The sequence below is a fragment of the Chironomus tepperi genome, unplaced genomic scaffold, assembly GCF_022539635.2.
Source record: "Chironomus tepperi strain 1889 unplaced genomic scaffold, CSIRO-AGI_Ctep_v1 contig_269, whole genome shotgun sequence".
Lineage (NCBI taxonomy): Eukaryota > Metazoa > Arthropoda > Insecta > Diptera > Chironomidae > Chironomus > Chironomus tepperi.
The window spans coordinates 274,779-290,382 of NW_027226391.1; the positions used below are offsets into that span (position 1 = coordinate 274,779).

Sequence of the window (15,604 nt, forward strand, 5' to 3'; positions counted from 1 at the left end):
CAATAATCTCAGGACAAATAATTCAACGTTCAATAAATTTTCGAATTTCGTGGCAAAGTTTTTAAAATGAATTTAAATTTCAACAATCCGTTTAATTTTATCATATTTATCTTCTTAAAGTTTCCTAAAGTAAACTCACGTTTGACAGTTACATGTTGTGGTATTCAAACTTCAGGTAGCAACTCTGCGTCATAGTTTCATATTTTGGACCCTTCACAAAAATGTCAGTTAAAGAAATTTTTAAAAACTTATAAAAGTTAAAATTATCGAAAAAGTGTGAAAATAATTGTGTTCTATTTATTTTAATTAAATTTTATGCTTGATAATGGATAATTCACGTGACGAATCATCCTCACAGTTATCAGAAAAGGATATTTCACATAATCACAATGAAAGTAAATCAAATGTGTCTATTTTTAATAAAATTAATCAATTTACGGCTGCTAGAAACGATTCTACTGTAAGTAACCGATTAATATTCTAATTTTTATCAATTCAATACACTGAATAAGCTATAATATTCATAAAATTTATAAATATCTCAAAACACACGTTTATTTTCTGATCATGTTTTGCTTTCAATCTGATCTTCAGTTTATACTGGCTGTTTTGAATATTTGTTATTATGGATGTTATTTTTGTGACTGATTAGCATATTGTTATGTTTTGATAATCTCCCATGCGACATCTTTGCATAAATTTGTTCAAAAATATTTATCTTGGATTTTTGAAAACGAATGTGTTGATAGATCCATGAAGGAACTGATAAACTCTGTAACTTTGTAAAAATTATCTAGAATATGTGACTATCATAATTATCTTAAGATAAAGCATCCATAAAAATGAGCAGGACTTGAACATATCCAGTTTCTCGAACTTTCCTGATCAAATTAATCTGTAGATCCGTCCCGTAGTCATCTTATCCATTTTAAAAAGATTCGTTAAATTAGTATTGTTGATAATCTTTAAATGCGTACACAAATCTCAAAGTAAAGAATAGCTGTATATTCATGAAAATCACACATTGTACGCTAAGTATTAATTATCTTTAAATGTATGTTTAGTGTCAAATGGCAGCGACATTATCGTTTACGAAAACACCGTCAATTCTGGACTTTTGCATCATCAAACCTATCTCACGCGGAGCATTTGGAAAGGTCTTCCTAGGATACAAAAATACCAAACCGGATCAATTATTTGCAATAAAAGTATGCATATTCATGTTTATGCGATTTGTCACGTAATTATAATTAAAAAATTTTAATTTCAGGTAATGAAAAAATCTGAGATGATAAATAAGAATTTAGTAGCACAAGTAATAGCTGAGAGGAATGTTTTAGCACTGTCTCAATCACCATTCTGTGTTAAATTATTCTATTCCTTACAAACAGTTTCATCAGTTTATTTAGTCATGGTAAATTCCTTTATTATTCACATTCCCCATAATAACATGTTTAACCACGTTTTTAACTGAATTTTACAGGAATACATGGTCGGAGGAGATTTAAAATCATTATTGGCAGTTTATGGATTTTTCGATGAAGTATCTGCGAGGTTCTATTGTGCTGAAGTATTGTTGGCACTTCAATATCTTCATCAACATGGAATTATTCATCGTGACATAAAGCCGTAAGATATTATTATGCATGTCTATGTTTAGTACTTTTGAATTTCATAATATTGCATTTTTTAGGGATAATATGTTGATTAGCGGCGACGGTCATGTCAAACTTACAGATTTCGGACTAAGTAAAATTGATGTTCGACGTGATCTAGAAATCTCAGACTTGATAAATTCATCACCAAACAACAATTTACATGCTAGGACACCTGGACAGCTTCTTTCATTGACTTCACACCTGTCGTTTGGGTCATCTGAAAAAAGATACATAACAGCAAGAATTGAAACAGTAAATGAAGAATTTGATATTTCGCAATCAGATCCATCAGATGACAGCAAAATATCAGGAGTATCGCCATTTTTCTCTGCCGAGGACATCAACATTTCCTTATCATTAACTAATAAATTCAGTAAGACAATTGAATCATGTTCAAGCTATAGTACAGCAGAAGGATCAAATGCTAGCTCAAATGTTTACATTACAGCGTCTTCAAATGACATAAAAATTCAACTTGATTCCGACAGTGATAAGGAAAATTCAAAAAATTTTAATTTCTCAATTCCACCAATTAAGAGCATCAGTCAATTGAGATTTAATAATAATGAAGATTCTGGAATATCAAGCCGCAAAAGTGATTTTAGTCAAAATAATAATGAAATCTCAGTTGAAAATTTCCTAAACTCAAATAGTCTAGGCTCAGATTTATCAAAAAGTAACTTTAGTGATTCAAGTAAGTTTAATGAACTACATTCCCCAATACGTGCTGGACTGCGACCATTTAAACGACCTAATATGAAACGGAAGCGTACACTTACCGGACGAACTGATTATTCATCAGATACAGAACCTATCAATCCTCATACAGGTCTTACGCAGGAAATTGATTGTATAGATATTGGGAGCAGCACGCCCAAAAAGCATAAATCAAAGAATGAATCGTCAAATAATAATCAAATAAACAAGGTGAAATCATCACCAGATGAAGAGATTCGAATTAGTGCCATAAATTCCAATGTGATTGTATCAACTCCAGTTTCTAGTCAAAAAATAATGCGTACCAAGAAGAAAAATATGCTACGTTTTGCTCTTCCTCATTCGTCAATCGAACAACAACGAAAGACTGAAATATTGGAGTATGTAAAGATGTCTGAAGATCCAGCAATGTCTCCTATTAATGCAAACACAACACGTCCATCAATTCAAAATGAAACGACACCGAAAATGCCAAAAACTCCATTTCGTACTCCAAAAAGTGTTCGTCGTGGTAATATTGCACAATCAGATGAAAGAATACTTGGAACTCCTGATTATTTGGCACCGGAACTATTATTGATGTGAGTATAAAGTTTGATGTTTCGAGGAAGTGAAGATTTGAATGTTTTTGATTAATTACAGGAAAGGTCATGGCTGTGAAGTCGATTGGTGGGCATTGGGAGTATGCCTATATGAATTCATGACAGGGATTCCACCATTTAATGATGAAACGCCAAATAAAGTGTTTGAAAATATTCTACAGCACAGTAAGTATTGGTTGAATGTTTCGATCCTAGGACTTAAACTTAATCCAATGTTTAATCTGAGGATTTAAATTTAATCCAATGTTTTCTAATTTAATTTATCTATTGTTAAATGCAGATATTGATTGGCCAGTTGATGATGAAGCTCTGTCGGATGAAGCTATGGAAGCAGTCAATGCACTGCTAACAGCAAATCCAATAGAACGACCAGGTGCTGAAGAATGCAAAAGACTGAAATTCTTTGAGTCAATAAACTTTGATGACATAAGGAACACGGAACCACCATTTGTGCCATCATTAGACGATCCTCATGACACTGGATATTTTCGTGCTCGTAATGAGCTACAACATCTTCAATTATCAAATTTTGAACTAAGCTAATTATATTATTATTGTTTTTTATCCTCATTCAAACTTTATTTTGATATATTCAGCATGTATTTACTATGAAAAGTTAATAAAGTTAATTTCCATGTTTTTTTTTTTGCAAAAATAAAATTAAAAAAACTGTTGAGCTTTCTCATGACTTTTATTATTATTAGTATTGACTTGAAAAAGGAGAAATGGCAAAGAACGAAAACATTTTCTTCTTTCCACAATAAATAGCACGTTACGTTATATTTGATTAATGTATTCCAAACGAATTAATACAGAAGTGAAATATAATTTTATTTTATATTTTTTTGTATAATAATTCATTATCATTACTGATTTGCTGCACTACGGGGGAACATTTCTGCCTTATTTACAACTTAATTAAAGAACTCTATTATTACGTTAAGATATTATGATAGAGAAATAATTAGTTACAATCTCTTTACGTGCATTGTGCTTCCAAAAGCATTTAAATTTTTGGTTTAGTTTTTTTTAGGCAATTTTTCATTTTGTGGATTTTTGTGAGATGTAGGTACATACATAAAAACAAACAACTTTAATTTCTTATGAGTATAATTATTTTTTTTTTCCTTTAAATCTTATGTTCCTATATTACACAATACATATAAGTATGTTTATTTTTAATATAAGTAAGTTAGTATTATAAGTAAATTAAACACACGACAGAAAAACTTTTTCTGATAAGGATAAGAATTTTTATAAAAAAAGTTTATCCTGAATGGACGTATTAAGCGCATTGCTGCATAAAATTATTCAAAATTATAATTTTTGATTTTTAACGAACTTTTGAAATTTAAATAATATGAACTGAAATGAAATGAACTAATGAATGACTGAATAAATTTTTCAAATTATAATTTTCCGTTAAATTATAAAGCTATTCTAGTGTGATCAAACAGTCTAAAATACATACAGTTAAGTGATTTAAATTCACCAAAAAGTGAACATATTGTCGCATTCATATTGCAAAAAAATACGCTAAGAGTTGTAAAGTTATAGCATGAGAGGAAAAATTATGCGATTTCATGGTGAATGGAAAATTGATTTTCATATTTTTCTTTCCCACTTGTTCGGTCTAGCTGGTCAGCTTTAATATTGTAGAACCTTTTGTGTGATGGCAAAGTAGAAAATTACAGCAACGATATATCCGAAAATGCTGGCCATGAAATTTTTAACAGCAGCTGTTTGGACGGTAAAGGAAAAATAAAAAATAAAATATATTTTTAATTACTCGAGAATATTCAGGTGCTGGATTTACCATTGCAGTGATTTTCGATTAAATTCTCCATCCATCCATTTTCCTCGTCGCATAGACATAACTTTTCTCTATTCGTATGGTCTTTCGAGAATGATCCAAGTATTGTTGTCTTTGTGCTGTTATTCTCACGACATAACATGTTGTCCTCACATTCATCAGTTTTCTTACATTGATGTCTTAAGCCTTTTAATGTTGCTGTACATAAGCCATTGACTGGTGCTAAGAAATCACCACATAAGCATCTTGACTTGAAATCATAATCTTTTACACATGACGAATCGGCAATTCCAACACAATCCGCATTCGTTTGGCATTCCTTTCCTTTTGCTGTGGACGAAAAGAAACAAAGGAGAAATTAATGTCGATATTTATGGAAGGAATTAGAAAGAATTAAATTGTTGATTGCGGTTTTGAATTTCATATTATTAGGTACACCTTTTGTGGGCAGTTAATCATTGAAATAGGAAGGAAATTGTTGTGCAAATGGTCATTTATGGAGTTATAAAAACGCAGTTATTCTGAGCATTATGGATTGTAAAAACGATTTTAAAAAAGCTTTCAAAAAATAACGATAGAAAATTATTTGAAAAATAACGATTGAAAAAAATTTGAATTTTTGATACTTGAACAGGTATTTTCAAATTAAAAAAGATCGTTATTTTTCACAAACAAGGGTGTTTGAGAATTAATGGATATTAACCTTACAGACAATCTGTAGACCACTGTGGCCATAACATTTCGCTATCTTAAGAATGTCAGCAATATGAAGAAATGAGAAATATCCAAGAATTTTCAGAACAAACTACTTAATTTATTCAAATGCTAATTTCGTGTTCAAAGCATTCTTTTACGACCCATGCTCCGCTAAATCGTCAAGTAATGCAAATGATTCTTATACTTTTCTTTTCTATTTCAATTCCTTTACACACGACCAAATTGAACGATGAATTTGATTAAGCATTGTCGTAGAAAGTCATACACTACAATTTAATACATGTTAAAAAGTGAAACAAGGTGCCGAAAAATTGTCGTTTAATTATGCATCCGGATAATTAAATAATATAGTCAATTCATTGCTTATTTATAAAGTTTAATGAATTCATTTAACAGTCATAAAAATCATTACACGCTTAAGCTTTCAAGCCTTTATTTTTGGACTTGTTGGAGGTGGCAAACAATCAAAAATTTTCTTCCTTAATTTTGAGGTCAACGAATTAAAATGAGTATTAAATCCACAAGCAAGACATGCTTTGCGATAAATTGAAATGTATAGCTACAATTTTATTACTAATAAAGATTGATGAATGAGCCGTGTTGGTTCCTTTTTTTATGGAAATAATTTCTAATGAATAGAAAATTAATGTTCAATTACGATTTATAAATAGATCAAAAAGGTGTGCTGAGAAGAGTAATTTTAGGTCGTGGAAATGATTTGTTGTTGTTGAATATTGAGTATTGGTAATATAAATTTGATTGTTTTGAGTTTCTGAACTTGAAATTCAACAAAACATTCGAAAGTTCTAATTTTTATGTTCTGCTTGTTTTTTATGACAGGAACTAGCAAATACAACTGAAAAAGCTTTAACTTGTAACTCCAGAATGACTTTTGAACTGTAGGAAGTCGCAAGAATAAACATATTAAGATCCAGTAAACATGAAAGGTATTTACTAAATGATTTTTGTTAAATTTAATACTGCCTATTTGATGTAATTGCTTTTTAGGAAACTGTAACTATTTAAATGACTATTTCCTGATACCACGACTATGAAGTGTATTAAGTTACAATACAATTTAACGGAAACATACTTATTTCTTCGAATCAATAATCTCAAGAGCTCTCTAAAAATCAGCATGATTCCTGGATCATGTGGATCGAATTGTTTACTATCCATTAAAGCTCAAGGTCGACTATTACACTTCAAATCTTAATCCAAGATCCATTTGAACCATTTTATATGAAATCCAGTCGATTTTCCAAACAAGAACAAAGTCAACTTCAAGCTCTGATTTCATAACAAAAGCATAACACCAACCCATTCGGACAATTTTATTAAAAGATCTAATCTTCAACCTTAAATCATGCCAGAAATTCTATAAAAATAATGACTATGCCAAAAAAGAAACTAAAACTCATACTTAGTCAGTCATGATTATGACTGAAGCAATGACGTGGTAAGGCAAGAAAAGAAAAAGTGTAAATTAAAATTGGATGTTAAGAAAAAGGAAGAAAGTCGTATTATTACGTCACAAAGAATATAATGTTAAGATTACACGCGTACATAATCAAGCGTTAGCGATTTTTGACCTACTGAGTGAACATTAGATTTCCATACAGCAACATGTATGTGCTGGGGTGATGTAATGGATATTGGATGTAGATACACGTGTATGTAATTTGAGAAATGATCTTGAAAATAATGGATATTTTTCATTGTTATCAGAAGGATTTCCGAGCGACACAATCCAAGAAGGCTTTGCCGCGGAGCTATTAAGGGTTCGATGAGCAAGTTGGCTTCGAAATGGATGGGATCCATAAGGATACCATGAAAAGGCGTATACAGGGAGGATGGGTGGTGGTATTGGGGATCAAACCATGACATGCCTTCTGGAAGCGGCTTCCATTTTGTGTTCATAAAGTAGCTTTAGTGGAGTCTTAATTGCTCAATTGCAAAGCCTTCTTCATGAGTTTCGCTCGGGTATTTGAAGGTCTCTATTGATGCCGTATCACAGATAATACCGAAAATAAATATAAAACGTCGCTAAGAATGTAAATCAAAATAATAGCAACGAAAATGTGATTCTACTCTAAGCACATAAAGTAGTAAACAACCTAATATTCATTTTATGATTTTCCATCAAAATTTCATTTATTTATTCCTCAAATAAAAATATTTTTTTTAGGGTGTCGAGAGAAAATGAGAGTCAAATTTCGATTTCGGTTATTGATAAAACTTTTTTGTGTGCCTGCTTTAAAGACACTTGTAGGAAAAAGTTCACGAAATACATTTCTAGTACGATGAGTCTATTCATAAAATGATGAATTTATTCAGTATTGTTCTATTTAGATTATTGTAAGACAAACGAACTTTTTATTGTGCATACCTCGACCTTGATTAGAAGGAACGTGTATGCATAAAGGATTTCTATGAATTTCAACTATTTTTCATTCATGAATTGCATAAACTATGGTAATAATGCTATAAACGCACTGCGTATCCTTTGGTCATTTCAGCATTGCATGTAATTTATATGCAGACTGTCAGAATTAATTTATGTGAAGCCATAAAAATCTTTAAACATTAATAAAGGTAAGCTGTTAGCTGTTTATAAAAAACAAACTTAATTGTTAGGGATTTGCATATTTAAGATCTGGATGAAGTCGGTTCTATTTATTTTTAATTTTAATTTAGCATGAAATTGTTTTTTTATGGTTTTTTCCAAGAGTGCCGAATAGATAAAATTGACATTTTTATCAATTTTTGAATTTTTAGATTTGACTACTGAAAAGATTTTAACTCAAAGATTTTGTCGCGAATGGAATATTTTATTAAAATCTATACGGAATAGTCTGGTTCTTATTGATATCTAAGCAGAATCATCTCCATAATATATCCAACACGAGAATTTTTCTAGAAATCAAGAAATGAGCAGACTCATAGTAGGCTTGTTTTGAAAATAAAACCAAAAATTTTTGTACCTTGCAATCAATATCAATGAATGAACAGTAAAAAGTTAGAATAATATTGTCATTTGTATGCTTTTAAGATATTTTAAAAGAATCTTTCAATTCCATAACATTTTAATTTTATAACTTTTGCAAGATTTTGGAAGAAAAATTTATTTTTTATTTGTGATTTTCGGCAATTCTTGAAATATTTTCTTTCGATGATCACTTAGAGCACGAAATTGACTTGGATTTGAAGTAATTTACTTTATTAGCATATGCTAAGTTCGAAAACGCACTATATACGGATTTATAAATTCACAATGATGTTTATTCTTTGGAGTTTAAAAACAGATTAAATTTTTGTATGAAAAAGGGGTTTCAACTATGTCCAATTAATCTTATTCAAATCTCAAATGCTCGTTATAAAAGCTTGCATTTTACTCTAAGAATATTAGTAATTAAGTCGTCCTGTAAACGACAAAATATGCCTATCCGTATTTATTTCTAGCTTTTTCTTGTAAAACTTCCCATAGATTATTCAAATTTATTTAAATTTATGAACTTTAAACAATCTTTCTTGTTATCATGAAATTAATTTATTGACTTTTAAGACTACGCTTATCAAATTCTTTGCATATCATTACTAATAGCTTTTCCAACCTTTCCACTTTATTTCAAAACTTTACAATCGAGCGCAAAACATCAATAAATAATAAAAAAAAAAAATATTTTTTTGATAAATGTTTACTACTCACGAGCTATTGTTGGAGCTGCAGGATTATTTGCTGGTTTATTAATCCCAAATGTTGTCAATGCAGTTGAACTGAGTGAGAACATAATTATAAAGACTGTAAAAAATGTAGTTAGACTAGAACATTTCGTACAGCGCTTTAATGGCTGTTGCATTTTAAATTTTTATTAATTATTTTAACTTTTTTCACAATATTTTATTTATTTTATTCAGTTACACTAAGATCACTTAAAGCTTTCTCTATATTTGATCCTCAAGATATATTTTCGATATTAATCATAGAGGAAATGATTTCAGATTATGCCTTAATCAACTGAAAAACACAACTGAATGAAATGATCGTATAAAGCACAATGATGAAATTTTTTTGTGCTGTTTTAAGCACAAAGCTTTTGATTCTAGCGAACCAGAGAAGCTTTTCAAGGCATGCGCAGTTGATGGATGAACAAGAAGATTGATGTGATTATACAAAAAAAGCTTTTTAACTTGTCTTCTTGTCTATTCCATCAATCTATTCACTTGTCTTTCATATATGCAGACAGACAATCAGCATGCTCAAAGCTTTGAACTTGTCGAATTTAAAAATCTAGTTTTTCAATAATTTATTACTTTTTAAAATCAAAAATTGCAATTGATATTATAAGATATTGAAAACTTTCCATGAACATGAAAGAAAATTGTCGGAAAAACTTGAAGGAACTTACATAAATTGGAAAGAAGAATGCAAGGAATTATCTACCTTCTTCCATCGGTTTTTAATTTTATAGCTTTCAATCACGCGAATCTTTTTCTTTATAATATGGAGAAGTAAATATGTTAGCAGTGACTTTTGTAAAGATAGCGGAAGGATGTAAACTTGAAAACTTGACAGCTGGATTTGAATTGATTGATGGAAATTAAATTTTAATTTTTTATGGGATCTACTGGATTTGTAAATGCCAAGTTAATCAGATTACAGCTTGGCTTTTTACCACTGCACTGTAGATTGAACATTACATTGAATATTTTAGCAAATACTTACAATTCAAAACATTTTAAATCTTTGTTTACAAACATTTCAAATTCAAAGTTTTGATTTTTGAAATTTTTGTATCAAATTATGCTGCATTGTTCACCGTAATATTGATCTTTCCATGATAAAACACTGGAAGCTTAGTAATTGATCTTTAAAATAAGATCCAGACGATAAAAATGAAGAAAATTTACAAAATTTGTGAATAAAGCTTTTAAAGATCAGAAGTAAGAGATCTGATTTTTAATGCTAACTTCCAACCTATTCACATGTATATCTCATGCCACAAAACTACAAATCAGATGAAAATATGGAAACGCTGAGGATATAAAGATTTTTTTTCGCAAACATTAATCGTTCTCACTCTTTCACATAAATTTCGCGCATTTTTAATTACCTCCTTATTCTTGGCGACTTTAGAGAATTTTCTCCTACTTGGTCTGAAAAGGAAAGGAATCGACATTGACCCACCTACTTTGAAGCAGGCAAGAAAGTACATTGTATATGGCAAATTACTTTTTCACTTTCTTTTATGAAATTATTCTCATGAGTTTATAAATTTTTCACTACTTCCATTGCAATTATAACTTATGTATCGTGGACTTTAAGGTCGGTAATCAAAACATTAGAATTGGTCTTGTATAAAAGAAATAAAAAATATATTGTGCATGCAATCTATGCTGAAGAATGCGTTCAAGAAAAGCAAAATGCTTTAAATTGAACGTCGAAAGTTTAGTCTATAATTTATTGGAATTTATATAATCAGTTGTACTGAATATTTGTAAAGGTCACTAATTTTATATGATTTTAGTTTTTGCACGATATGAATTTGTTTGTTCCTTAAAATTCATATCCTATTTGAAGGCTTTTCATTATGTCCAATGAGCTTTCAAAAGCTTTGGATTTCTAACGGTCAAAAAATATTTGAATTTGAAGATGCAAAAATGATGCGAAAATTTCAAATCAAAATTGACAGTTTAAAGCTTAAAAATCTTTAAAATATAAAATTCTTCAAATATGCGTTCACGTTCCATTCATCAATCAACTAAAATACATCATAACTTGGTCATTAAAAACATGAAAAAATGTCTCATGATGTTCATGTTTTTCTTTCTTTTATCAAAAAGCAGTAAAAGAGAAAAAAAAAAAAATTGTGAGCTTTTCACAAATAAAATTGAAGGTTTCTATTGAGTGACCAAAAGCAACAATTAGTGGTTACAATGAATTACCACAGTCAAGACGAAAACAATAGGTGAAAAAAAACAAAACAAAATCGACGACGTCAGGCGTAAGTTTTATGAACAAGAAAAGAAAGAGCTTTTTCTTTATGACTTCCTTGCATGTTAGAAAAAACCAAAAACATAGAATTTGTGGAGTCAATTGTAGAGCTACAAAAAGCGTTATCAAGAAAGGCAGACAGTGAAAATTCCTTTATTTTATTTTTTATCACACTTTTTTGATTTTTTCCTTTTTTATTTTTTACTTCTTATGCTTTATACTTTAGTACGGAACCTCAGTACGGAAAATGTCAAGGGTTATATTCCTTAAGTTTCAGATAGACTATACCCATTTGATGTATTGTTTCATTTGCCTCAATCAGACTTCTTTTTAACTCAACATTTTGAATAACAGCTTGTTCCTGTAAAATATCAATCTTAATTCACACAATACAAATAAAATATTCATCATTTGACCTTTTCTACACTTGATATTTCTACACTTACCATTATAGTCTGATTCTTATCACATTGTTCCTGTAGTTCTTCTATTTCATTCATGAGGATGTTATTGATTTCTCTAAAAAAAAGCATTAATCTTTAGATAACCTCAAATAATAAATGGAATTAAATAGAGGAGCGAAGCTACTGACAGCAATAGACAAGCGGAAGCCAGTGACAACTGAGGCAGTCCACATATCACAATTGATGTAAACATCGAGTAATGTAAGTAAATAAGTAAACATTACAAACCTTTCATGATCCAGCTTATCATAAATTTCAGAAATCAACAAATTCCGTCTTGTAAGCTCTTCCAGCAATTCATACTTTTCATTAGCTACAATCCTAAAAGATTCACTCAAATTACAAGTGTTAATCTTCTCGTCTCTTAATTTATTTTGCAATGACCATACTTCTGCTTTGAGGTATGAAAGTTCCGACGCTGACACTTCGGATTTTGACATTAGGGAAGAGGACGAGACACTTGAAAAATTATAAAATGATGAAAATCAGAAAAAAATATGGAAAAGGAAATTGAAATTCTTACTCTTTTGGTTTTCTATTGTAACTCTTAATTAGACTGGCCATTGTTGATTGCTTCTTGTGCTTTGCACACACGCAAGTATAAAAAAAATATTAAAGAATTTTTTTGCACAAAAAATCTTGGTTGCTGTGATTATTTTATCAGGTTTAAGGTTTTTTATGCGCATTTGATGCAATGCATGTCCTTAGTATCAGGTTTAAGTAACAATGTTTGCTCTTGGACTACTTTTCATCAGAATTATCCATTTAAATTTTGTAATAGCGTGAAGAAAGGCATGATGCATTCTTTAAAATGCATGTTTAGTGGTCATTCTTGTTAAGGCAAACAAGAAAATCATAATTGTAATGACTTTGAAGCTTGAAAGCTTTCGAAAGCTCTAGTAAATGAATATTTCAAATTTCTTAATTTTAGGTTATGGGATCTTTAGAGTTACATTGTATAAAAATGGCTATCGCGAATGACGTAGTAGTCAAGTCAAGGGTTACTCTTTAAAAAGTTTAATTTAGCTTAAATCCTGACAATGCTGCCAGAGCCACATCATGTCAGTTTGATGTTATGCTGTCGGTACGGAGAAGTAGCGGGCATCTAGTTGTTCGGGAACAAGATGCCGTTCTGGCTCTATACAAGCTCCACCGTCAAACTGATAACATCTAAGACATTTCGGCCATAATCATTAACGTAGCCACAAAATAAGATGTTGTTGGTGCTACTTGTCTAAGTAGACAGAAACAAATGTATTGGGTCTATATGTCTGTATGCCTATTAAAACTTCAAAGTTTCTGACTCGTCCTTTAATCCAATATTTGCCAAAGCTTCCACGTCGTCTCAATATCGAGTTCATTAAGAAGTTAAAGATTCTGAAAAATGACAAAATTGGGAACAGTAGGATTCGAACCGACGGCCATCGAGTTACCACATCAAATTTGAGCAAAGCATTTTGACTATAATTCTCAGAGCCACTTAACTGTTTTTTGGTATGGCTTACCGATCGCATTTATAACATACTGATCTAATGATTCGGTTATGTTATGATACCTTATTAACCGTACTTGATATGACAATTATCCACACATTGTTTACCGAATTTGTAAGTATTCATTTAGTCACTAACACAAACACTATCAATTTCATCTATCCATAATTTTAATCTATCTATTCCATCAATTTGAGACCCCCCACACCACCTGAATATCAAACGTTGTGCAGTAATTCATCATCACACATTCAATGAAATTTGATATTGAGCCTTTCTTCTTCATACCAATTAAATCTATCGTCGTAGTAAAAAGAATGAAAAGTATTGGATACATTTACATTGTAGATATTTGTGCTACCTCATTTCCGAACGACATTAAAACCGTAAAACTGAGCTAGCACACAAACTATGACGTCAGACATAAAGGAATATGAACGCCTTAAGTTCAATTACGTAAAAAATTTTATTGATGAAATGTTTGTGAGTGTTATTTGGTAAATGGCTGGCTGGTGGATGAGTATGAAATTTTATGGCTATGTATTTAAGAAGCAGAGGGGATATTCAGGAGGTAGGGGTGAGGTGTGTAGCAGCCGCCACCCCAACCTCTTGAATACCCATTTTCTATACGCACTCAGGGGATAAAGGTGGTTTTGTGGGTTTCTACACACCCAACTAGAGTTGCAAAACAGGCAACTGTCACAGACAAAAACCGTATAATTTCTTGGTAATTTGTATGGTGTTGCACCCAACCCTCCCCTCTCCCCCTTCATTTCTGCTTCTATGTCACTGATAAAAGGGGTGTTAACATATGACGCAAGAAATTCTTGCGGCAATACATCTAAAGCTTTGAGCCGATTCCTAAGCCCCAAAAAGGACATTTTTCATGGACGTCATTTAAGAACGTCCCCTTGGAAAAGTCAATTGATATGTAACACGCAATCGTTTACTTTTTTTTATATAATACATAAAATCTCAAAGGAATAGAGAGACCACTTTCGGCTTCATTTGTCAACCGTGCAGTGCAATTTTGGGTAATAAAAACGTGTATTTGAATATTTTCCAAATATTTTATAACCTACAAATTTACCCACATCATTAATTGTTTGCGTGACTTTACATAGAGTATGCTATTTATTATGTATCTTCATTGCTTATGCATAAAATGGAAAAGCTTATGACTGTGAAGAAGAAATGGTCATTGCCGCAGAAAATTTGCGAACTTAATTCACCGATTCAAGTTTGATAAATTAATTGTTTATGTACTTGCGATACATTTTAGCTGTAATCACATCCGAAAACTGTCGTATCGCATTAGCATAAGGTGGTAACTAATGGCTTCTTACCAATTTTACATAATTTATTATAATTTCTTAAATTAGTATTCATTGCCAATGATATTGTGTTATCATAATTTAGTTGAGAAAATTATTTATTTCCGTCATAGCTTCAATTATAGACAAAAAAACTGAAAGTTTTGAGAACCAAATAATGTTAGTGCCTAAAATGAAATTAATGGATTTACTGAGAATTTATATTTAGACTTCTTGTTTTGTTGACGATTTTGTCAAAGTGGATAATTCTGCTTCCGGATGATAATGGCTTATTAATGGTTATATTTAGAAAAATTAAGAATAATTGCTTTTAATTTGATTTTGAGGTTAGAATAAAAATGTCTGTAAATTTGATTCTTCTTTTTGTTTGTCTTTCCGTTTTCTGGAGATTAGAGCTTTACAAATGAGAATTAAAGGGTGTTTGGTGTAATATTGGAAGTAAATAAATAAAATCGGTAATAACAACAATATTTAGTGTATTTGGAATTTAAATGAATTCGGAACTCCGTAAAGCTTTCAAACCGATGGCATATGGATCATTGTGCCTTTCGGGTATGTAATATTGACTTTTAGACCTTAATTTGAAACAAAATCGTCACTACGAAAAGAAAACTTAACTTTAAAAACTTAATTTCAAAAATTTAACTTTTCATTAGTTTTAACCATTTTTAATTAGTTTAAACCTAAACTTTAACTCATTTACTAACCAAAGATCAATAAAATGACAAAGAACATAGATCCAGAAGAATAAATTGTTAAGAAAATCAACATTTAAAAAATGTAAACAAAAATTTTGAGCAACAAAATACAA

The 15,604-nt window shown here is 30.5% G+C and overlaps 2 protein-coding genes across 2 annotated transcripts; one reads left to right on the top strand and one right to left on the bottom strand.

Annotated features, from left to right (window-relative positions):
* Positions 1 to 225: 225 nt before the first annotated feature.
* On the top strand, positions 226 to 3,649 carry gwl (serine/threonine-protein kinase greatwall). The gene is made up of 7 exons (XM_070642199.1): positions 226 to 460; positions 1,065 to 1,208; positions 1,271 to 1,414; positions 1,484 to 1,629; positions 1,694 to 2,956; positions 3,018 to 3,142; positions 3,258 to 3,649. The coding sequence occupies exons 1-7, from the start codon at positions 326 to 328 to the stop codon at positions 3,518 to 3,520; spliced, it is 2,220 nt and encodes a 739-aa protein (XP_070498300.1). The 5' UTR covers positions 226 to 325; the 3' UTR covers positions 3,521 to 3,649.
* sosie lies at positions 3,650 to 9,547 on the bottom strand. The gene is made up of 3 exons (XM_070642200.1): positions 9,217 to 9,547; positions 4,794 to 5,120; positions 3,650 to 4,716 (listed from the first exon to the last, which is right to left on the bottom strand). Exons 1-3 carry the CDS (start codon positions 9,365 to 9,367, stop codon positions 4,625 to 4,627), a joined length of 570 nt encoding a protein of 189 aa, XP_070498301.1. The 5' UTR covers positions 9,368 to 9,547; the 3' UTR covers positions 3,650 to 4,624.
* Positions 9,548 to 15,604: the final 6,057 nt, after the last annotated feature.